This window comes from Eleutherodactylus coqui, chromosome 11 (assembly GCF_035609145.1).
Source record: "Eleutherodactylus coqui strain aEleCoq1 chromosome 11, aEleCoq1.hap1, whole genome shotgun sequence".
Lineage (NCBI taxonomy): Eukaryota > Metazoa > Chordata > Amphibia > Anura > Eleutherodactylidae > Eleutherodactylus > Eleutherodactylus coqui.
This window is the reverse complement of record NC_089847.1, coordinates 132,645,729-132,666,751: the sequence shown is the minus strand read 5'-3', so window position 1 is coordinate 132,666,751 and position 21,023 is coordinate 132,645,729. Positions and strand designations below refer to the sequence as shown.

Sequence of the window (21,023 nt, the reverse complement as noted above, 5' to 3'; positions counted from 1 at the left end):
ATCCTGTAGTGCTCCTGAGTTACATCCAGTATTATACTCCAGAGCTGCACTCACTATTCTGCTGGTGGAGTCACTGTGTACATACATTACTTATCCTGTACTGATCCTGAGTTACATCTTGTATTATACTCCAGAGCTGCACTCACTATTCTGCTGGTGGAGTCACTGTGTACATACATTACTTATCCTGTACTGATCCTGAGTTATATCCTGTATTATACTCCAGAGCTGCACTCACTATTCTGCTGGTGGAGTCACTGTGTACATACATTACTTATCCTGTACTGCTCCTGAGTTACATCCTGTATTATACCCCAGAGCTGCACTCACTATTCTGCTGGTGGAGTCACTGTGTACATACATTACTTATCCTGTACTGCTCCTGAGTTACATCCTGTATTATACCCCAGAGCTGCACTCACTATTCTGCTGTAGTCGCTGTGTACATACATTACTGCTCCTGTGTTAGTCTGTACCCTCATTGGTCCGGTCTGCACACGCAGTAATGATCGGCTCCCAATAACGAGCAGTCCAGGATAATTCTCCCATTTATTAGATGATTTTTTACATTCTTATGAAAATTAGAACTTTTTCCCTTTCTTTATGAAGTTTCGGTGGGGTCACCACGGGGTCACGATGTCACAAAAGAACGTTCTAAGTAAGATTTCCACTAAAAGGAAGCAAGAAAAGTTTTTCTAGAACACGTAACTCCGACAATAAACCGGCGCCGTCCGTGAACCTCCGGCAGATGATGTTCTAGAAGTCACAAGCGGGGGATGGGTGGAGCGCCGCCGATAAACCTCCAACTCACCCCAACGCCAGGAGCCTGCAGAAGCTATAAGGCGCTGGAGGAAATGTGCGGTCCTGCTGTATCCGCGCAGAGCTCTTCCTTACGCCACAGGACGCCGCCAAATCTGTAGGTGCGGCACGCCGCGCCCCGATCCGCAGGTCTAACTGCAGATTCAGATGCCAAAGTGAACGTTCCATTTTGGTGCAAGTCTCACATGAGAGTATAAGATGCAGATGCGCGGCCTCCACACCGCAGGCGGGATGTCCGTGTGATGTGCGGTGAAACCGGCGCCCGTGGGAATGCACAGAAGAGACTAGACCGCTGTGAACTCTAGAAACTCCGGGGTCATTGTGTTTCATTTACCATCAGGATTACCATTATGCCTCATACTCCAGTCACTTCCAAAGCTGCATTCAAAATTCTGCACAAGGCACAGTGCCAGGATGTGAATGTAAATTGTGCTCCTAATTAGGCACTAATCCAGCAGGGGGCAGTGAGAGCTTATTGCTGTAGAATCGTTAAGAGGGGCTGTGCTAAAACTCGGTGGGGGTCTGACCAGCGATCCCAAGAAGGACCAGAGCTGCGGTACGCATGCCGGAAATAACCAAGCACTAGCACTCTGCTATCTCCAGTGGTGCCATTAAAATGAATGGAGCGGGGGTGTGCAGGTGCAACCCGAACTGTGGTCATTCCCAAATGCGGTGGGACCCCAATTCCCAGGATCAGTGAAGGTCCCAGTGGTTAGACCCTCACCAAGCCACAAGTTATTCCATGGGATAAAGTGCCTTCAATGGTCAACCGCGTTAAAGAGATTGCCCTACAGCTCAAGTTTTTTTTTGTTGCAGCTCCGTACATTGCATAGTGGTCCTGGTTGGTACTGCAGGCTAAATCCTATTGAAGTGAATGGGCTTCAGCCTGCAGTACCACCCTGCGCCACTGTGCAATGTACAGAGCTGTCTGCATCCTGCAGCAAAACAGTTAGAAATAGGACAACCCCTTTAAGGAAACTAGCAGCTTTGGATGTGATTGTAGAAGACATGCGAATGGAAGAAAAAAAAAAAATAAAGTCAAACAACCAGCAAAATTACTTGCCGTTAAGTAAAGATTTCTATAAAATGCAGTTCAGAAAGAACTCAGAGGGAGAAAAACAAACCTGCAAGTCATTTAGTTACAGAATACCAAAATAAAAAGGTTCCAGTCTGCAGCCCGACCCCCAAACTAAAGCAGCAGCAAGACCGAAAACCGCAGAAATAACAGTCGCAGTCGTCAGCTCAGACGTAACACTGGAATTTTTCAAGATGCCAAAAGGGGCGGAGTCAGATTTACGGCTGAAACAGAACGAAAAATCTCCACCGGAAGTTCAGAAAACGCCACTTCCAGGATTTTCTTTATTTACAGTAAATATTACATGACCGGAGTTTGGCGCTCAGTCGCTGTCGTCGTCGGATCCGCGCTCGGACTTCTCGTTGTTGGACACTTCCGGCTCAGACTCATTTCCGGATCCTCTAGCAGAGCCCTCGTTGCCGGACTCTCTGTCTGACCCTGGACTGCGGGACGCGGCTCGCGATTCGTTATCCGATGCGACGGATCTGCTTCGCCTCGACTGCACCGACTCGTTATCAGAGCCTGAATCTGTTCGCTGCCTCTTCCGCGCCCAGGTGGTGTTGTCGTCGGACTCCTCGCCAGACTGCTGCGATCTCCGACCGCTTCCCGCGTCGCTTCTGGACTTGTTTCCACCGTCAGAATCGCTGTCGGACATGATGCGCTTCCTGGAGGGCTGCGTGTCGCCATCGGAGTCGCTGTTGCTGTTTTGGGCGTTTCTAAAAACACAAGAATGTTCTGCATTAGTTATGGGGAAGAGAGAATAAGAATGAGGACAGCGCAGAGAAGGCCAGCGTAAGTGCAGCTTTGGATGTGACTAGAGTACAAAAAAAAATGATTGTTACATTAGCTGTATCTTTATATGGAGAGGCCGGCTGTAATGTTCCAGCCCTTCTTAGTGAAGGGTTAATTTATAGCTAATCCTTAGGCCGTATTTACATGTCTGATAGAAAGTTGCGCTTAAGATTTTCGCACCCGGCAGTTGCGCCATTTTCATTGGTTTTCCCTGAGAACAGAGCCTAACAGAAGAGTCTGGCAGCCCTGGCGCAGATGTGAATGGGGTCTTAGTTATCAAAGACCGACGACTTGTTGCTAGGGACGCTCAGCTGACATCACCATTGAGGAGACTGTGCTCCTTACAATGTGTCCATAGCAACCAACCTGGCAAACAGGACTCTGCTTAGAACAGGACTGTCACCATGCTGTCTCCAGAGAAGGGGGAGCTGCAGGCTGCAGTCACATGACACCAGGCCCCAATCACAGGGGCTTTTAGTTGAAGGGATTCTTTAAATCTGATTTAAAAAGTAACTGCAGTTTTTCAAAACTTTTGACATGACAAAAAAGTTTTGATGGGCGGAGGTCCGGGTGCAGAGACCCCGTCTGATCACTGAAATGAAGGGGCTGCAGTGCTCATCCGAGCTTTGTGACCCTTTGACTGTCATCATTGCTCGTCGGCTCCTCTGGGCAGCTGCAGATGGATGTCTATAAAAACCTATGCATCCACCATCATCTGCAGAAAGGAGTTGACAGGCAATGATCACAGCGAAGGGGCACAAAGCTCGGATGAGCACTGCAGCCCCTTCATTTCAGCGATCAGCAGAAGTTTTGGCAGCCGGACCCCCACCGGTCAAAACTTTTGTCATGTCGCTCTGACATGTCAAAAGTTTTTTTTTTTTTGTTTTTTTTTTAAACTGCGGTTACTCTTTAACGTCGCTCTTACCCTTCATCAGCAATTTTGAGTTTATCCTCGTCTGACGAGTCGTCGCTGGAGGAGATCATGGCTTTTGACTTGATCTTCCCTTTCATGGAGGCCGGAGTTCTTTCCACTCTAGCTGGCTGAGAAGAAAAGAGAAGGATTAGTCTGGGCAACAGACAACGTGATCAGGAACAGCGGTGAGTCCAACGTATAAGGAGACCATGCACAACACGAGCCCCATTAGGACACAATGAATCTACAGATGCCATCGCAGGCCTGAAAACATGGCAGCTGCCAGACCGATGGGGACACCAAATGCATCTGTTATGTAGAGACTAAATCATAAAGGGGCACTTATTTACCTTCTCTTTCTTCTGCGGTCTCTTCCTGGCACGGGGGCGTTGGTCCTCATCATCCTCTGATCCTTCACCAGACTTCTGTGGCCTGATGGGCATAAAGAGCATCACAAGTCAGAGAGACCTTCAGCTGTTGGACTTTGGGAAAGTCGGGCGACTGCCAGTCCTGCGATGACAGCGGCTCTGCCTGCCGACGTTTGCAGCGATGATACGATCCGCGATCCCATAATGGCAGATCTACTGTTCAGGAGTCACCCAGCTTTCCCATACTCCACATGTCTGTAATGCCCTGCAGTGGTCTAAGGGTGGTAACGCAGCAGCCATATTGGTGGTCACCCACCCAGCTTTCCCAAAAAGTGAACTCACCGTCTCCTTCTCTTTTTCTTCTTCTTGTCTCCATCATTCTCGTCTCCTCCCTCCTGCTCTCCTCCGCTGCTGCCGCCCTTCCTCTTTCTCTTCTTCTTGGATGGCAGATCTTCATCAGAGTCATCGTTGACAAACTCATCAAACTCCCCGTTCTTTTTGGACCGCTGTAGGGAGAGGAGAGCAGGAAGATAAGCTGTGCTGCAGCAGGTGCTACCCAGAGCGTATAAGTACATGTACAGCGGAGATCTGCATCATGTCACCACAAAATACAGCCTCACCCGGCCTCCACCACCGCCTCCTCGCTTCTTCTCTTTTGGAGCCTCCATCTCGCCAGTGAATTGTAAGATGTTCTTGGTCTTCTCCACATACTGCGCTCTCTGCTCCAAAAGTTTCTTCTGCTCTTCGATTTCCTTGAGACGTTTCTCTTCCTGGAAAAAATTAATAAGTGTTACGTTGGCTCCTGCTTAGTAACATGCCCATCGCTCCCCAGGGTCCGCATCCCTTCACCCCCCCCCCCCCAATCTCTCCTCGTGACGTTCCCATCACCCCCTTTGCCACCCCGCCCAGGATCCCGCCATCCCCTCCAAGCATCTATTCTACATAAATCCACAGACCCGCCTCCCACCTGTTGCTTCTGCAGCTTCTGGCGCAGCAGCTCCTTCTCCTGTTCTTGCTTGGCACGCAGCTCCTTCTCCTCCTCATCCTGCTTCCGAGCTCGGGCCACGTGGTACTGAGCCTGACTCAGGAGATCCGAGCATTGCCTACAATGGGGACAGACGATTACAGCGATGCAAAGGGTGACAATCACAAGCCGTGACACTGATCGCCGCAGCACCTACCTGGCCTCCGAAGCTGCAAGAGCCAAATCGAACCTCATCTTGTCACCGACTTTACTCAAGTAATTGAAATATCTACAGAAGAAACAGCGTCGGGTCAGACATCTTACATTCTCAGCAGTCTCGCACCCCTTGCAGTAATGCACAGCGTCGTAAACATGGGGGCCGAGCCCGCACCATCGGCAGGTGTCAACCGTAACACAAAGCGGATACCCTGCTGCAACGGATCAGAGCTCACGCCGATTATAGGCGTTTGAGGTCTATAGTACCCGCGGTACCTGGGTAATTTTACACTGGCAGGGCACTCCCCCCGTCATCCTACTGGTGCGATCATCGAATACCAAAGAGGTGGTCCCAAGTCTACCTACTAGGCCCGACTACTACAGTGGCACAAAAATTACCCCAAAACACAAATACATACTATAAATTCTTCACACTCCTAATGGTGCCATAAAAAATACAACTCGTCTCGCAAAAATCCAGCCCTCATGCTGCCACGTCAGAGGAGAAATCCTGTAGATATGAGACCTTTTAATGGCCAACAAAAATACATGCTGTTCCAGCGAGCTTTCCAGCCTCTCGGGGTTCTTCCTCCGGCTGAATGAAACAGATCTGAAGATGCATTTATATAAAACACATCATCACATGAAAGGGCAAGTTTTGGCTTTTCGAAAAGCAGGGCGCAAAAACACTTGCTGCATCCTTAAAGGGGTATTCCCATCTCTGCTTTTCATAGCCGAAATAGAATCCTGCCATCGGCCACCCAGCCGGAGCCTACGGCAAGAGAGGAGCGCCGTTTCCATAGTTCTCATTAAAATGAATGGGAGTCAAAGAAACCTTACAGCACAGTGCGCTCTGCCACCTCAGTAGCTCCCATTCACTTCAATGAGAGCTACAGAAACAGCGCTGCGCTGAGCGCTCATCACTCTCCAACAGGTGGCGGTAGCAGAGCCGCTGGTTTTTCCCCATCCTGACCAGGAAAAGGCGAGATCAGGGTTCCCCCTTTATGACACGGGAAGTGAACTTACGTCCTGTGCGTTTGGGGCGTGTGGAGGGGAGCAGATTTCGCTTCACATAATGCCGGCAGTTTCTTACAGCTGACACCCCCAGAAGCTGCTGGCAGAAAATACATTTTTCCCCCAAAAGCTATTTTTTAAAAGCAGTTCAGCAAAAAAAAACAAAAAAACAAAACAAAAAAACATCTATTTTGTATCGTCACAATAAAGTTATGTGATCTTTGCTGCAGAGTGTGTGAGCCGTAACCATAACCCCCTCCCCCCCAAAAAAAGATTGAAGAATACATCATTCAGCAAAAAACAAAGCCGTCGGCCAGCAACATTTATGGACAACTGAAAAAGTTTTCTTTTTTAAATGGGGGTGGGGGGTGGGGTGGGGGTAACGAAAGTGAAATAAAGAGGGCCGTGTCCTTAAGGGGTTAAAGAGGCTTCCACATGACATGCTATAAATATCTAGCCGCGATGCCCCATCCTTCCTCGTCCCGCTTCCATGCCCGTCTCACCGGTGGGCGAGCTCCAGCTCCTTGACAGCGTTCAGTACTTCCTTCAGGTTACTCTTCTCGTCTTTCAGCACAGATGTGGCGAGTCTCTGCAGCACCAGGGCCACGTTGAACATGAGAACGGTGTCATTTGGGGCCACATGACGAGCCTGCAGAGTTGGACATTAAAGAGGTTGTCTGGGATTAGAAAAACATGGCTTCTCTCTTACAAAAACAGCGCCCCTCCGCTCATGGCCTGTGTCTAGTATTGCAGCTTAGACCCATCAGCTTCAAAGGAAATAAGCTACAATCCCACACACAACCCATGGATAGGGGTGGCGCTGTTCTTGGCAGACTCCTAATCCCGGATAACCCCTTTTACAAGTAACTTTTTGTGCCCCAGTTTCATACTACTTTTTAAAATTTCTCCTTGCTGTCAGTGTATGGAATTTGTGATCAAATTTAGAGGCAGAAAACCTGCCCGGACCTCGTTCTGCTCACACAGGGGTGTGGAAGTCCTCTAAACAAGGCCTGCACCCGTGTCAGCAATACGTGATCAGGACGAGTTCTCAGCCTAGGAATACAAGACAATGAATACTTGTCAGTGAATGGAACCAAAGGGGGAGGAGTTAATGAGGAACCAAGACAAAACAGTTCTGGAACTTTCCATCATACTACACAAACGCTCACCTTCAGTAGAATCTGTTTGCACTCCTGCAGTTTCCCGCACTTGAACAAGGCTCGCGCCAAATACAGCAGCACCTCCGTGTTCTGGTGTTTGTAGAACTTGCGCAGACAGTTTTCATACTAAAGGCAGAGGTAAGACGAGACGGACCGTCAGCTCCAGGGTTCAGCGCGCCTTTTCAGAGGTGGCCGGTTCTGCACTTACCATCTGCACGGCGCTGATGTACTGCTTCTGCTCCACGTAGATATGGGCCAAGTTGAGCCACACATCACTGATCTCGGCAGTGGCTTCTCGGACCTGAGCGAAAACGTCACGGGCTTCACGCACGTACCCTTTGTGCGCCAGTACGGCCCCTTGCGGATACAAAGGTAAATATGTGACCCCCTTTATCAATCAATAAACACCGTTTTACGGTTTATATACAGACTTGACTACAGATTTGGACTTACAACCAGAGCTGCGCTCACTATTCTGCAGGTTCTTACAGCTAGCTTGTGGACAAACCCTCTAAATGCGGTTGGACCAAAATGGCAAGTTATGGATAGTTGGTAACTTGCTCATCAGTGGGGGGGGCACCGCCAATATTGGAAAGGCGGGCCCTGTACCCCCCGTGCTCCTTACTGTGGGATTAGTGCATCTTCTGCAGTGACGAAAGGACTGAATGGAGTGCTGGTCATGCAAGGACACCATCACTCCATTCACACATGCACTCGGGTATCTCCATCATCCCTATGAATGAATGGAGGTCTGACCATGCATACTCAGCCAGCACTCCACTCACAGGGATAACACAAGCAACCCCCACAATGATATTCAGAGCAGGGCAAAGGAGTCCTGTTGATCTTCAGGGGTCTCAGGGGTGGGACCCCCAAAAATCAGCAAGTTATCCCTATCCTGTGATTAGGGGATAACATGCAATTTAGGTATAACCCCTCTAATATTCAACTGAGCTCCTATAAAAAAGCCTGATGCAAATACAACATTTCCCAGAATGCAAACCACAACAAACTATGTAAAAAAAAAGCAAATAATGGGAGATTTCAGCTCTGAAGCTGCAGAGCAGTGAATGCAGCTCTGGATTATATAAAGGTACAGGGAAGGGGAGGGCGTCTTGTCTCCGGTCAGACTAAGTCATGCAATACTTCTAACCTCTGTACTTACCGATGCCGTTCGCTGCATACAGATTCTTGGAGTCGTTTCTCAGCACCTGCTTATAGATCGCCAGCGCACGGTCCTGGTGACGCTTTTCCTGCGGGTAAGGGAGGCACCTATAGTCAACTATAATAAACTCCGGTAGACATTAGGAGCCTTTGTATGGGAGGGGAAGGTTCTGTACTGGGAGGCAAGAGCCCAAATATTCTAGAAGCCAGATTCCCATAGTAAAGGTAAGGTGCGAGAGGGAGCCGTACGATAGCCTCACCTTCTCGCGGTCGCGGGTCGGTTGGTGCAGCGTCTGCAGCCACACGTTGCCCAGCGCCAGCATAGAGTAGGTGTCGTTCTGGGTAGACGGTTGCTTCAAAATCCTCTCAAACTTCTTCTGTCCGGGTCCCCATTCCTGCTTGGCCAAGTGAAGGTTTCCAATCAAAGACCAAGCGTCGGGGTGATCCTGAAAGGCAGCGATACACAACAGGTAACTACATGGAGTCCTGGCCAGCGAGACCCGATAGGACAGCAGATACTAGACTCTACCTGGTTAATCTGAAGAGCCTCCTTGAACCAATCAGAAGCCTCATAGAAATTTCCTCGGTCTCTGGCCATAGCTCCAAGACGCAAGTAACCTGCGCAAAACACAGGAAAATACAGTAGTTATACTGCAGCACATGAGAAAGTGCAAGTAATCCATATCAAATCATTCTATATAAAGAGCGGCGTCACTGCGTACCTGATCCAATGTTACATTATGCATTATACTCCAGAGCTGCACTCACTATTCTGCTGGTGGAGTCACTGTGTACATACATTACTTGTCCTGTACTGATCCAATGTTACATCCTGCATTATACCGCAGAGCTGCACTCACTATTCTGCTGGTGGAGTCACTGTGTACATACATTACTTATCCTGTACTGATCCTGAGTTACATCCTGTATTATACTCCAGAGCTGCACTCACTATTCTGCTGGTGGAGTCACTGTGTACATACATTACTTATCCTGTACTGCTCCTGAGTTACATCATGTATTATACCCCAGAGCTGCACTCACTATTCTGCTGGTGGAGTCACTGTGTACATACATTACTTATCCTGTACTGATCCTGAGTTACATGCTGTATTATACTCCAGAGCTGCACTCACTATTCTGCTGGTGGAGTCACTGTGTACAAACATTACTTATCCTGTACTGCTCCCGAGCTACATCCTGTATTATACCACAGAGCTGCACTCACTATTCTGCTGGTGGAGTCACTGTGTACATACATTACTTATCCTGTACTGCTCCTGAGTTACATCCTGTATTATACTCCAGAGCTGCACTCACTATTCTGCTGGTGGAGTCACTGTGTACATACATTACCTATCCTGTACTGATCCTGAGTTACATGCTGTATTATACTCCAGAGCTGTACTCACTATTCTGCTGGTGGAGTCACTGTGTACATACATTACTTATCCTGTACTGCTCCTGAGTTACATCCTGTATTATACCCCAGAGCTGCACTCACTATTCTGCTGGTGGTGGAGTCACTGTGTACATACAATACTTATCCTGTACTGCTCCTGAGTTACATCCTGTATTATACCCCAGAGCTGCACTCACTATTCTGCTGGTGGAGTCACTGTGTACATATATCAATTATCCTGTACTGATCCTGAGGTATATCCTGTATTATACTCCAGAGCTGCACTCACTATTCTGCTGGTGGCGTCACTGTGTACATACATTACTTATCCTGGACTGATCCTGAGTTACATCCTGTATTATACTCCAGAGCTGCACTCACTATCCTGCTGGTGGAGTCACTGTGTACATACATTACTTATCCTGTACTGCTCCTGAGTAACATCCTGTATTATACTCCAGAGCTGCACTCACTATTCTGCTGGTGGAGTCACTGTGTACATGCATTACTTATCCAGTACTGACCTGAGTTACATCCTGTATTATACTCCAGAGCTGCACTCACTGTTCTGCTGGTGGAGTCACTGTGTACATACATTACTTATCCTGTACTGATCCTGAGTTACATCCTGTATTATACCCCAGAGCTGCACTTACTATTGTGCTGGTGGAGTCACTGTGTACATACATTACTTATCCTGTACTGCTCCTGAGTTACATCCTGTATTATACCCCAGAGCTGCACTCACTATTCTGCTGGTGGAGTCACTGTGTACATACATTAAGCAGCAGGGGATGCTGGTAGATTTCAGCTCTGAAGCCTGCAAAATACAGCTCTGTGACTTACAGTCCACGTAGTTTGGATGTTCCCTCAGGATGTTTTTGTACAGCTTCTCCGATTCGTGGAACTCGCACAGCGCCTCGTACAGCCTGGCCAGGTTATAGTTGGTGGTGACGGAAATGGCGCTGTAGTAATGTTCGTCGTGTTCAGCTTCTGCTTTGGCGCGATCCAGGGATGCCAAGAAATATTTCTACAAAACCCATAAATGCAATATATGGTCAAAAGTCAAATATATTGCGGGATTCCATTAAACTGGCATTCGGTGCCCACATGTGACCCAAATAGCTCCACGCCAGATTAGGAGAATGACCTGACAGTTCAGCGTTACTGACATCAGGGACTGTAATGGCCACAGAGCAGGTATATACACTACATGGGTCTGATGATCCGGCACCTCAGCAGATTACCAGACTTGTAACGTACGGAATCATGTGAGTGCAGCCTGCGGAGACGCAGAGTGCAGCCCGCGGAGAGCTTGGTCCTCAGAGTGTAAACAAGAATGTTTCCACATTCAGTGACAACTACCTGATAATCACATGGGATACAAAGTAGATGAAAAGGTTACAGAACTTATTTACTGGACACCGGCCCTTTAAATATACAAGACACAGAGTCCTTAAACCACTTGGGACAGAATTCTGGCATCAAAAAGTTGCAATTGCAACTTTTTGCAGCTTTATGCTGGCTCCACCACTTTTTTTTTTTTTTAAGTGGGCGGAGCTCAACGGCAAGAGGTGTGGTCCCCCGCAGGCCGTCACATTTATTATAACTTATGTAATAAATAACACTTAGGCCCAATGTCCACGGGCAAATTTGAACTGCGGAATCTGCGCGGACGATCCACCATTGAAGCCGCCCCTAGGGAGACATGGGCGTCTGCAGCTGGCTTAAAGCATGCACATTTGTTTTGCGGACCTTCTGGTTGCAGCATGCTCCATTTTGAAGTCAATGGAAGCCGTCCGATCTGCGGCCTATCCGCAACTGAATTGATGGACGGACGGGCCACGGATTCCGTGGAACAGCAGCAGATTTTTTTTATTTAATCTCTACTGCGCATGGAAGGCAGTGGACACATCTGCAGTGAAGACCCGGACAGGTAAACAGGATCCTCGGCCGCGGGCAGGATTGGATTCCACTGCGGGCTCCCCCATGCAGAATCCGACCTGCCCGTGGACATGAGGCCTAAGTTACAGCTGAAAACTACGCCAGTTATGGGGGAACGGACGGGCAGAGATGCAGCCAATGAATTAAAGGGGTATTCCAGGCCTTTTTAACCGATGACCAATCCCCTGGCAGCTAAAGAAGCCAGAATACTCCTTTAAGAGGCAAATCTTTGGATGGCAAGCAACACATTAAGGGTAAGGTACAGACAACATGGATTCTGCCTCTCAAAACAGCGGCTGAGCTGCGATTATGCAGAAGTAGGGCTGGACACAAATTTAGCCCTTTGCAGTGGGCAAATACGTGCAGAAGTATTAGTGGCATGGAGTCTGCGGCGAGTAGTGGTACTTTTTTTCCTGCACATTTGGATTTTAAATTCACATGCGGTAAAAATCCCTGCCTTGTAGAATGCGCCAAATATTCCCATTAAATGTAACGGGCTGCAAATTTGCCATGGAATGGACGTAAATTTCCATGTGAAAATCCAGTGTATGATCATTTAGGTCCCCAGAGGGAACAAGAACTTGCGATGCTTTGATCGCTCCTACAGTATGATGTAATGCCATAGTATTACATCATACCGCGTTCTAACAAGCCATGCCTCGGGCTGCCATGACACCCGCACGGCAACGCGCAATCTCATCGCGGTGGGCCATATGGGACCCCGGAACATCAGCTGGGGCATTTGAAGTGTTAACAGCTCTGAAGAGGCGTGCGGCTTACCAAAGCTGCCGCGGGCAGCTGTCAGCTGTAAGAAACAGCCGGCAGCCGCAGTGTATGGAGGAATATCACCCCGCGATCTCCCTCCACACACACCCCAAAACATGCAGGACGTAACCTTATGCCCTGTGTTGTTCAGGGGTTAAAGAGTTCTTTCTCTTTCAGCAAGTTATTTCCTATCCACAGGACAGAGAATAACCTGCTAATCAGCGAGGGTCTGGACTGCTGGGATTCCTCACAGATCTTAAGATTTCAGCCTCAGGGCTTCTTAAAGTGTGGACAGTGGAGCAGTGCATGTGCGCTTCTACTTCATTCACTTCAATGGGACTGCTGGAGATAGACGATTTCCAGCGATCCGTTGTCTTCTGCAGTCCAACTGAAGTGAAAGGAGCAGAAGAGCTTTAAGATTAGTAGGGGTCCCGGAGATTGAACCCCTACTGATCAGCAAGTTATAACTTATCCTATGGATAGGGAATAACTTTCAAGGGTGGAAACCCCCTTTAAGACTGGCATACCTCTTAATGTTGTAACTCCAAGAATCACCCTCCGTGACACGTACCTTTGCTTCTCCCAGGTTGCCCAGGCGGTAGTGAAGAGCCCCCACGTTATTCAGAATCTCGGGAGGAACGTCCGCCTGCACCTTCTCCTGCAGGATCCGAGTGGCGGTACCGTAGGCGGAGAGGGCATTCTGCACGGACACGTAAGACGGTCAGAGATCTGGAGTGACACGCACACAATACTGCCCCCATACAGGTAACGCCCCTTACCTGGATATCAGTCTGCTCCAAAATCTGAGCGAGCTCGATCCACGCCTCCACGTCATCCGGGTACTGCTCCGTGACTTTCTTCAAGTGGCTCTGCAGAGACAAGTCAGCGACTGATGAGAAACGACACATGAAGAAAACCAGAGCGGAGAATCACATTACGCTAGCGCCCATTGAGGTAAAAAAAAATATATATATATGGCTACATGCACCCAATCCTCGGCCATAAGAGCCGATCACACTGCTGACTGCCCATAGTTCTAAAATTAAAGGATAACCTGCAGACACCACTAGGGGGCGTCATCTCAGGCTAGTACACATCTGTATGCATGCCCCTGCAGACACAATGCTGCTCCCTCACCTTGGCTATGTCCCTCTTCTCCTGGTCCTCGGAGGCGGCATACAGTGACCCCAGGATTTTCATGGTCTCGTAGTTGTTGGGGTACGCCTTCAGCACCTTTTCAAAGCACTGCGCCGCATTCTCCTTGTCCCCTCTGTAGATGTACATCTGTCCCAGTCCGAAAAACGGCAGCACAAACGAGGCGGCGGCAAATTGTGTGGCCTGGTAGTAGTACTGAAACGCCTGGTCGTAATCCTCCTGAGGTCAGAAATGACACCCCAAGTGAGGGACGGCACAACCGTGCTGAACCCCCCCACACCACGCGGCCACAGCCGCACCCCCTTACCTGCACGTGGAAGGAGCGGGCAAGCTGGTAGCAGCTCTCAGCCTGCATGGCCTCCACTTCAGTGTTGTGAAACGCGTGCAGAGCCAAATGCTGGACTTTACTGTAATCCTGGGAGAGAATCAACCCAAACCATCGAGTTACATGTATGATATAAATACAGCGGCGTTATAAGAGCAGCGGCTGATATCAGTCATATATACAATATCTCTGAAGGTTATGTCAGTACTGGATTGTTATAAGAGGAGCGGCTGATATCACATATATGTCGTCTTCGGAGGTTATGTCAGTGCTGGAGTGTTAGAGAAGTGGCTGATATCACATTTTATATAAAGGACGGTGATAAAATAGCGATCGTGGGGGGCTGGGAGGTTTCTGCACTTCCTATCACTAATTTCACTGATCAACACTACAGTCAAAATCCCCCTAGACTGAGATGGCTGATAACAGGGAGCAATAGAGTATTGTAGCTGTAGGACAGGTGGATACAGACGGAAGGATTAGGATCTATTTGAATCATTCGCACCTTCTTGAAGAAAAAGTGATTGGCCAAATGATTGAGCACCATGGGGTTGCTGGGGTCAATGGTGTACGCTTTGGACAGCAGCTGGACGCCATTTTTGATGGAATCGGCCTGTGAAGACAAAAGGGATATTTATATTCATCATTGTGTATATGGAGGATAAAGAGGAGCACAAAACAAATCCAGATCCGACCGCACGCTGCGTCTTCCCTACAGCCAGGACAACAGTGGGAGCTGAACACTTGCCAATAGCTGGTTAATGTATCCTTAAAGGGGTTGTCTAAGAAGACAAAATATTTACACTGATCTGTGGTATTGGAACCTCAATTTCAGACCCGTGTCCAACTGCAGGTCATGTGGTATGGCTGCCCTGTGCCCGTCACGTTATTGCTGGCGGCTGGTGTTCTGCTAAGCCAATCCCTTCTGTTACACGGATACAGAAAAGGTGGCCGAAGCAGAGGTTCCAACATCGCAGATCTTTAAGAAGTTAGCCTTCCCCTTGGACAACCCCTTTAAAAGCCATGGCGACCATTCTTCAATGACACTTAGGACAACTCTGCTGTCAGTCTATGAGACCCGCGGGGCCACTCACCTCTTTGTTGTTAAGCTCCAGAACTGCCAAACCCACCAGGGCACCGACACACTTGGGGTTCAGGTCCAGCGCCCGTCCGAAGGCCAAACGAGCTTTATCCAACTTGTTGAGCTTTACAAAGCAGTGTCCCATTCCTAACCTCACCCCGGCTGCAGGAACACAAGACACAGGTCAGGTAAGTAAGGAGCGATGTGCGGAGATGGACACCCAACAGCCTCTTATATGCCGGGTTTACTTTAAGGACAGAAGGGTCACCCTGCATACACTATGTTGACAAAAGTATTGGCCCCCCCAGCAGTCCTGTGCGGTCAGGTGATGTGTAGCATTAGGTATAAAGGAGATGATCCCAGTATAGAAACCATCAGATGCCCCCAGGTGTTGCAGGGAAGGACTGGGGTCATTAGTTATAGTGAAGTCCACCCTCAACGCCAATGGGTACAGAGGCATCCCGGACAATGTGGCATCACCTCCCCTGTGGTAATACTCTGGTACAGCTCCTTGTCTCCACCAACATGACGATCACCATGTCATACGGCACGCAGTGTGGGGGGGCAGAACGTCAGCAGACTTCATTGGCCCAAAGTCCGGATCTCAATCCCATCGAGCATCTTTGGGATAAACTAGAATGTCGTATCCATGCGCTCAACACACCCATCATCCCCCATCACTATCTGAAGCTCCTCCAGGAATGGAGGCAAATCACTCCACACATCTATGGGGATTTGGTGTAAAGCGTCCGCGGAGGGGGACTGCAGTCATGGAGGCCAAGGGGGCCAACACCAAACTGAAAAATGTGAATAGAATCCAATTTCATCCCCTTCTATACTTCTGTCATAGTGTATGTACGAGCCCTTATGTCATGAACCCAACCCGCAGCCTCCTCGCTACAGGCTGGCCTTACCTGGGCAGCCAGGGTTGGTACGCAGAGCCTTCTTATAATAGGCGAGCGCTCCTCTGTAGTCCTTCTTGTTAAAGGAGATGCAGGCCTTTCCTGCAAGATACATCACAAATAAGACTCGGTAACGACGCAAGTAAAACCAACATGGCCGCCCTTCTGCAACTTACCGAGCAGCGCTGGAATGTTATTAGGCGACTGGTTGAGAACGAAGTGAAACTGTGCGTCTGCCTGGTCCATCTTGTCTCCCTCCAGCAGGCAGAAGCATGCTCTCCCCAGCAAGTGGTTCTGGAGAAGGACAGAGAGAATGAAGGATCCATCCTCACCAAGTGATCAGCCCTGACGGCGGTCAGCAGCCGGCACACGCCGCTCACCTGGTCGTACATGATGATCTTGTCGGCCATGGTGTACAGCAGGGTGGCCTGCGTGATGAGCTCCTTCTTGCTGTCCTTGTTCTTCTCTTTGCGCGCCTGTTGGACATAGTAGGCGGCCAGCGTATCCAGACATGTCATCTGGTCCTTCTCGTGGTCCCTGTAGTCGAGGTTGCCATCTATCCGCGCCGCCTCCAGCAGCTTCACAAAGTCTTCCGTCTTCCCCTGCTTGTAATACTCCAGCTGGAGAGAAATGGCAGCAGATAAACAATGAGAACCGCAGACCTCGTACTACAAGACATGGCCGACGTCCGGCTACATTCTCAGGATCGGTGGGGTCTCAGACTCTGGTAACGGGGTGACATCTCTTCTCTGCGTCGTAGAGGCGTCTAGTGGCCAACAAGCTCTACACAAGCGGAAGAAGAGGTCACTGCACACAAGGAGCCTCCGAGAGCCTCTTATTGGCCAGGGGGGGACCACTTTTAGGACCTCATGGTCTACGGCGGGGGGGGGGGGGGGGTGTAAGCGGACTGGTTGACGTATCCCAATCAGAGACCATGGCGGTCAGCCGGTGGGTGTGGCCAGCCCCGTCAGTGCCCGATACTCACCGCTAAGGCGATCCATATGTGCAGCTGCGTGTGCTCCTGCTTCAGGATACTGATCACTTCATCCCCCTCCGGTAACTGGTCGAAGTCAAGCTCGATGACCTGCGGGAGGAAGAGCAAAACAATAGTTTACGTACAGAAGCCGTGATGACAGAGGAGGCGCCAACAAGCAGTCCGGCCGAGGGGCGAGTGTACTGCACTTGGTTTCTTTTTATACAGGCACCGCTAATGAAGCGTAACCAGACAACCCCTTTAAAGGGAACCTGTCGTGCCTAATGGTGCCCGGCTGCGGGCGCTACAGACTTCAGCGCTCTGTTACTTGTAGCAATCGCTTCAGGTATTTTGGAAAACTCTCATTTGCAGTGAGTGGCAGAGAGGGGTCGTCGGCGGCTCATACAGTCACTGCTCACCCCGCTGCCTGAGGGGTCGGCGGCGGCTCATACAGTCACTGCTCACCCCGCTGCCTGAGGGGTCGGCGGCGGCTCATACAGTCACTGCTCACCCCGCTGACTGAGGGGTCGGCGGCGGCTCATACAGTCACTGCTCCCCCCGCTGATTGAGGGGTCGGCTGCGGCTCATAGTCACTGCTCACCCCGCTGATTGAGGGGTTGGCTGCGGCTCATACAGTCACTGCTCACCCCGCTGCCTGAGGGGTCGGCTGCGGCTCATACAGTCACTGCTCACCCCGCTGCCTGAGGGGTCGGCTGCGGCTCATACAGTCACTGCTCACCCCGCTGCCTGAGGGGTCGGCTGCGGCTCATACAGTCACTGCTCACCCCGCTGCCTGAGGGGTCGGCTGCGGCTCATACAGTCACTGCTCACCCCGCTGACTGAGGGGTCGGCTGCGGCTCATACAGTCACTGCTTACCCCGCTGATTGAGGGGTCGGCTGCGGCTCATACAGTCACTGCTCACCCCGCTAACTGAGGGGTCGGCTGCGGCTCATACAGTCACTGCTCACCCCGCTGACTGAGGGGTCGGCTGCGGCTCATACAGTCACCGCTCTCCCCGCTGCCTGAGGGGTCGGCTGCGGCTCATACAGTCACTGCTCTCCCCGCTGCCTGAGGGGTCGGCTGCGGCTCATACAGTCACTGCTCACCCCGCTAACTGAGGGGTCGGCTGCGGCTCATACAGTCACTGCTCACCCCGCTGCCTGAGGGGTCGGCGGCGGCTCATACAGTCACTGCTCACCCCGCTGCCTGAGGGGGTCGGCTGCGGCTCATACAGTCACTGCTCACCCCGCTGCCTGAGGGGGTCGGCTGCGGCTCATACAGTCACTGCTCACCCCGCTGATTGAGGGGTCGGCTGCGGCTCATACAGTCACTGCTCACCCCGCTGACTGAGGGGTCGGCTGCGGCTCATACAGTCACTGCTCACCCCGCTGCCTGAGGGGGTCGGCTGCGGCTCATACAGTCACTGCTCACCCCGCTGACTGAGGGGTCGGCTGCGGCTCATACAGTCACCGCTCACCCCGCTGACTGAGGGGTCGGCTGCGGCTCATACAGTCACCGCTCACCCCGCTGACTGAGGGGTCGGCTGCGGCTCATACAGTCACCGCTCAGCCCGCTGATAGAGGGGTCCCTCCAGGAGGTGGGGCGAGCATTGGATACATGACTTATGTACAGCGCACTTCTCTCTGCTGCTCGCTGCAAATTTAAGTTTGCAAACGGTATAAGAGACAGACTGGTGAAGTCGGCATTACATTGTAGTGCCCGCAGCTGAGCGCCATCACGGCCCGCCCCCACGGCTCACCAGGGTTACGCAAATGAGCAACAAGTCAGTGGGATTTTTATACTGCAATAAACGGCCCATAATTGCGCAGAGATAACCCCTCCCCCGACGGCGGAGCGGCGCACGGATTTATTTATTTTACTTGTCCTATTGTGGCGTGCGTTTTGTATGCGAATCGCCCATTTAGATGGACTGCCCCCGCACGCTGCGCCCGCCATCCGTCTTTAATCATAGGAGCCATAAATTAAGAAAAGGAGCGGAAAACCGGCTGCAAAACAGGAGAAAAACCGTGCGTGAAAATAGTTGATGCCGACCCACAGGCGTCGGAGCGGCCGACCCTTAAAGGGGTTTTCCAGGACTTAATGATTGACGCTGGTCCGCCGCTGAGGTGACAACAATGCTCGGGCGAGTACCGCAGCGGCTTCAGTACGTGCCTGGCGTGGCGCAGCACTAGGACTCATCCGCTGGCCGGCCACCATACGCCTGAGACGAGACCGCAGCCACAACCGAGCGTCGGACCCCCAACAGCTGATGGCCGACCCCGAGGACGGGGTGTCAAGAATTAACTGCAGGGAAGCCCCTTTAAGGCCAGGCAGTCGCAGGCGGCGGGTTTAATATCCGGTCTCTCCGTAAGGAAAATCCGTGACCTTTACAGCAGCAGAAATGTGGAGAAGATTCTCCGGATCGCGTCGCAGAGGAAAAAATAATCTACATCTGCGGCGCGCCAATTATATCAAATTCCGAGTCAGAAACAGCGTATAATCCGGCGCCGTTATGTGGGTTTAGCGCTATCTGCTGCAGAACGCCCGCCGTCCGCGCTCCGCTGCGATCTCCACCCCGTGAGAACAAAGCCTGACGGTACATTTACACGGAAACGGTCGAAACGCTCCGCCGCGGAGCATCCGCATCAAAAACCACGATCACACGGCGGGCGGGTTTATTCGAAAGGCGTCTATAAAGCTGCGGCAGACATCCGTGGCTCTCCTACTGCGGTTTTGGCCGCGGATCCGCGTTCACATTTATACCATCAGTGCGCAAAATCCAGTTGTGGAATTTCCGCCACGTTTCCTGTGGGCCCGCCCCTCCTGCCTGCGGCCGAGCGTGGAGACGCGGCAGAAACCTCAATGCTGGAATCGGCCGTGTGACCGCACCGTGTCAGATCCGCGCCCGCGGCGTACGTGGCACTATAGTGCGCCGCGCAGGCTGGTACTTCTGCCGTAGATTTCCAATCCTCGTACGAATGTCACCCCAGTCAGTAGCGCAAATCCACACATGGCCGCCCGGCGCCGCTGCGGCAGGAAACCGTGTCAAGACTCGACGCCTCAATTATTTTGGCCGGCGACAAAGATTTTAAATCCCGCGTCGTATAAACTGCGGGCGCATTTCCATAAAACGCCACTGAAGTCTGAACAAGCGCCGACTCTGAATCCGCCTTGTGATGAGGACCTGCAGGGGGCGACACTCCGCACTGCGGCTGGGGATTTCGCCACAGATGGCGGTGATGTCCCCCGCTACACGCAGTCGGACGCCCTGGAAATAAACGTGCGGCGCACATAGTTTACCTTTGTACAAATCAAAACCGAAAAATAAAAAACGTAACGCCAACATGTAGCGGCGCAGCGGGTGCGGAGCGCTCACCGGGCGCCGCAGACAGACCGTCGCAGCAGACGCCACGCACCGGCTCTGAGGTCTACGACCGGCCTTACAATGGCGGCAGGCTGACCGCGGCGGCAGTATTGGGGCGTCCCAGTAACGGGGCGTACGGCGTCCAGCCGTAGGGGCCCCACAAGCCTCTCCGCACCTACGGGGGGCCGCGGACACAATGGACGGCGCCGCGGAGATCTGGCGGTTCGGGACGCGATACGTTTATTATTACGATGTTGTGACGCGATTTTACGGATGGCGATTAATTAGAACAATCCGCGCTGTAATTAATAACGAGGAATCGTAGAGACGTGGGCGGAGACTTCCACAAGTACAGCGGCACTAAAGGGTTAATTCCTAGAGGTCCCCAGCTGGAGGCAGCTGTGAGGGCACCTGTGACCCCGGGGACGACCAGAGGTGAAGCCGCCTCCTCCCCGCCCCCCTCACCTCGTCAGTATCCCGGAGAGGGATCTCGATGGAGCCGCGGGACATCCTGCTGCCTCTTCACCGTCCACAATACGGACTCTACAGCGACCGAGAGGCCGTGACGTCAGAGTCACATGACCCGGAGGAGGCGGGGTCTTCGTACACACTAACCACGGGGAACG

The 21,023-nt window shown here is 51.3% G+C and overlaps 1 protein-coding gene across 1 annotated transcript; it reads right to left on the bottom strand.

Moving 5' to 3' along the window:
- Positions 1-535: 535 nt before the first annotated feature.
- Positions 536-21,018, bottom strand: CTR9 (CTR9 homolog, Paf1/RNA polymerase II complex component). Its single transcript, XM_066583547.1, has 25 exons — positions 20,863-21,018; positions 17,045-17,143; positions 16,440-16,679; positions 16,236-16,353; positions 16,072-16,161; positions 15,171-15,319; positions 14,582-14,689; positions 14,059-14,166; positions 13,734-13,970; positions 13,376-13,465; positions 13,168-13,296; positions 10,734-10,917; positions 9,015-9,103; positions 8,746-8,931; positions 8,487-8,574; positions 7,530-7,678; positions 7,331-7,447; positions 6,665-6,810; positions 5,149-5,220; positions 4,935-5,070; positions 4,588-4,737; positions 4,310-4,473; positions 3,950-4,031; positions 3,612-3,727; positions 536-2,610 (listed from the first exon to the last, which is right to left on the bottom strand). The coding sequence occupies exons 1-25, from the start codon at positions 20,905-20,907 to the stop codon at positions 2,217-2,219; spliced, it is 3,486 nt and encodes a 1,161-aa protein (XP_066439644.1). The 5' UTR covers positions 20,908-21,018; the 3' UTR covers positions 536-2,216.
- Between the last annotated feature and the right edge of the window lie 5 nt (positions 21,019-21,023).

What these genes read in the sequence shown, in the direction of transcription:
- CTR9 (XM_066583547.1), bottom strand. Translation starts at nt 20,907, where the DNA reads ATGTCCCGCGGCTCCATCGAGATCCCTCTCCGGGATACTGACGAG. An exon ending in ACATATGGATCGCCTTAGCG is followed by an intron (nt 16,680 to 17,044) that starts GTGAGTATCGGG and finishes ATTTCTCTCCAG; the next exon opens with CTGGAGTATTACAAGCAGGG. An exon ending in AGAAGAGGGACATAGCCAAG is followed by an intron (nt 13,466 to 13,733) that starts GTGAGGGAGCAG and finishes TTGTCTCTGCAG; the next exon opens with AGCCACTTGAAGAAAGTCAC.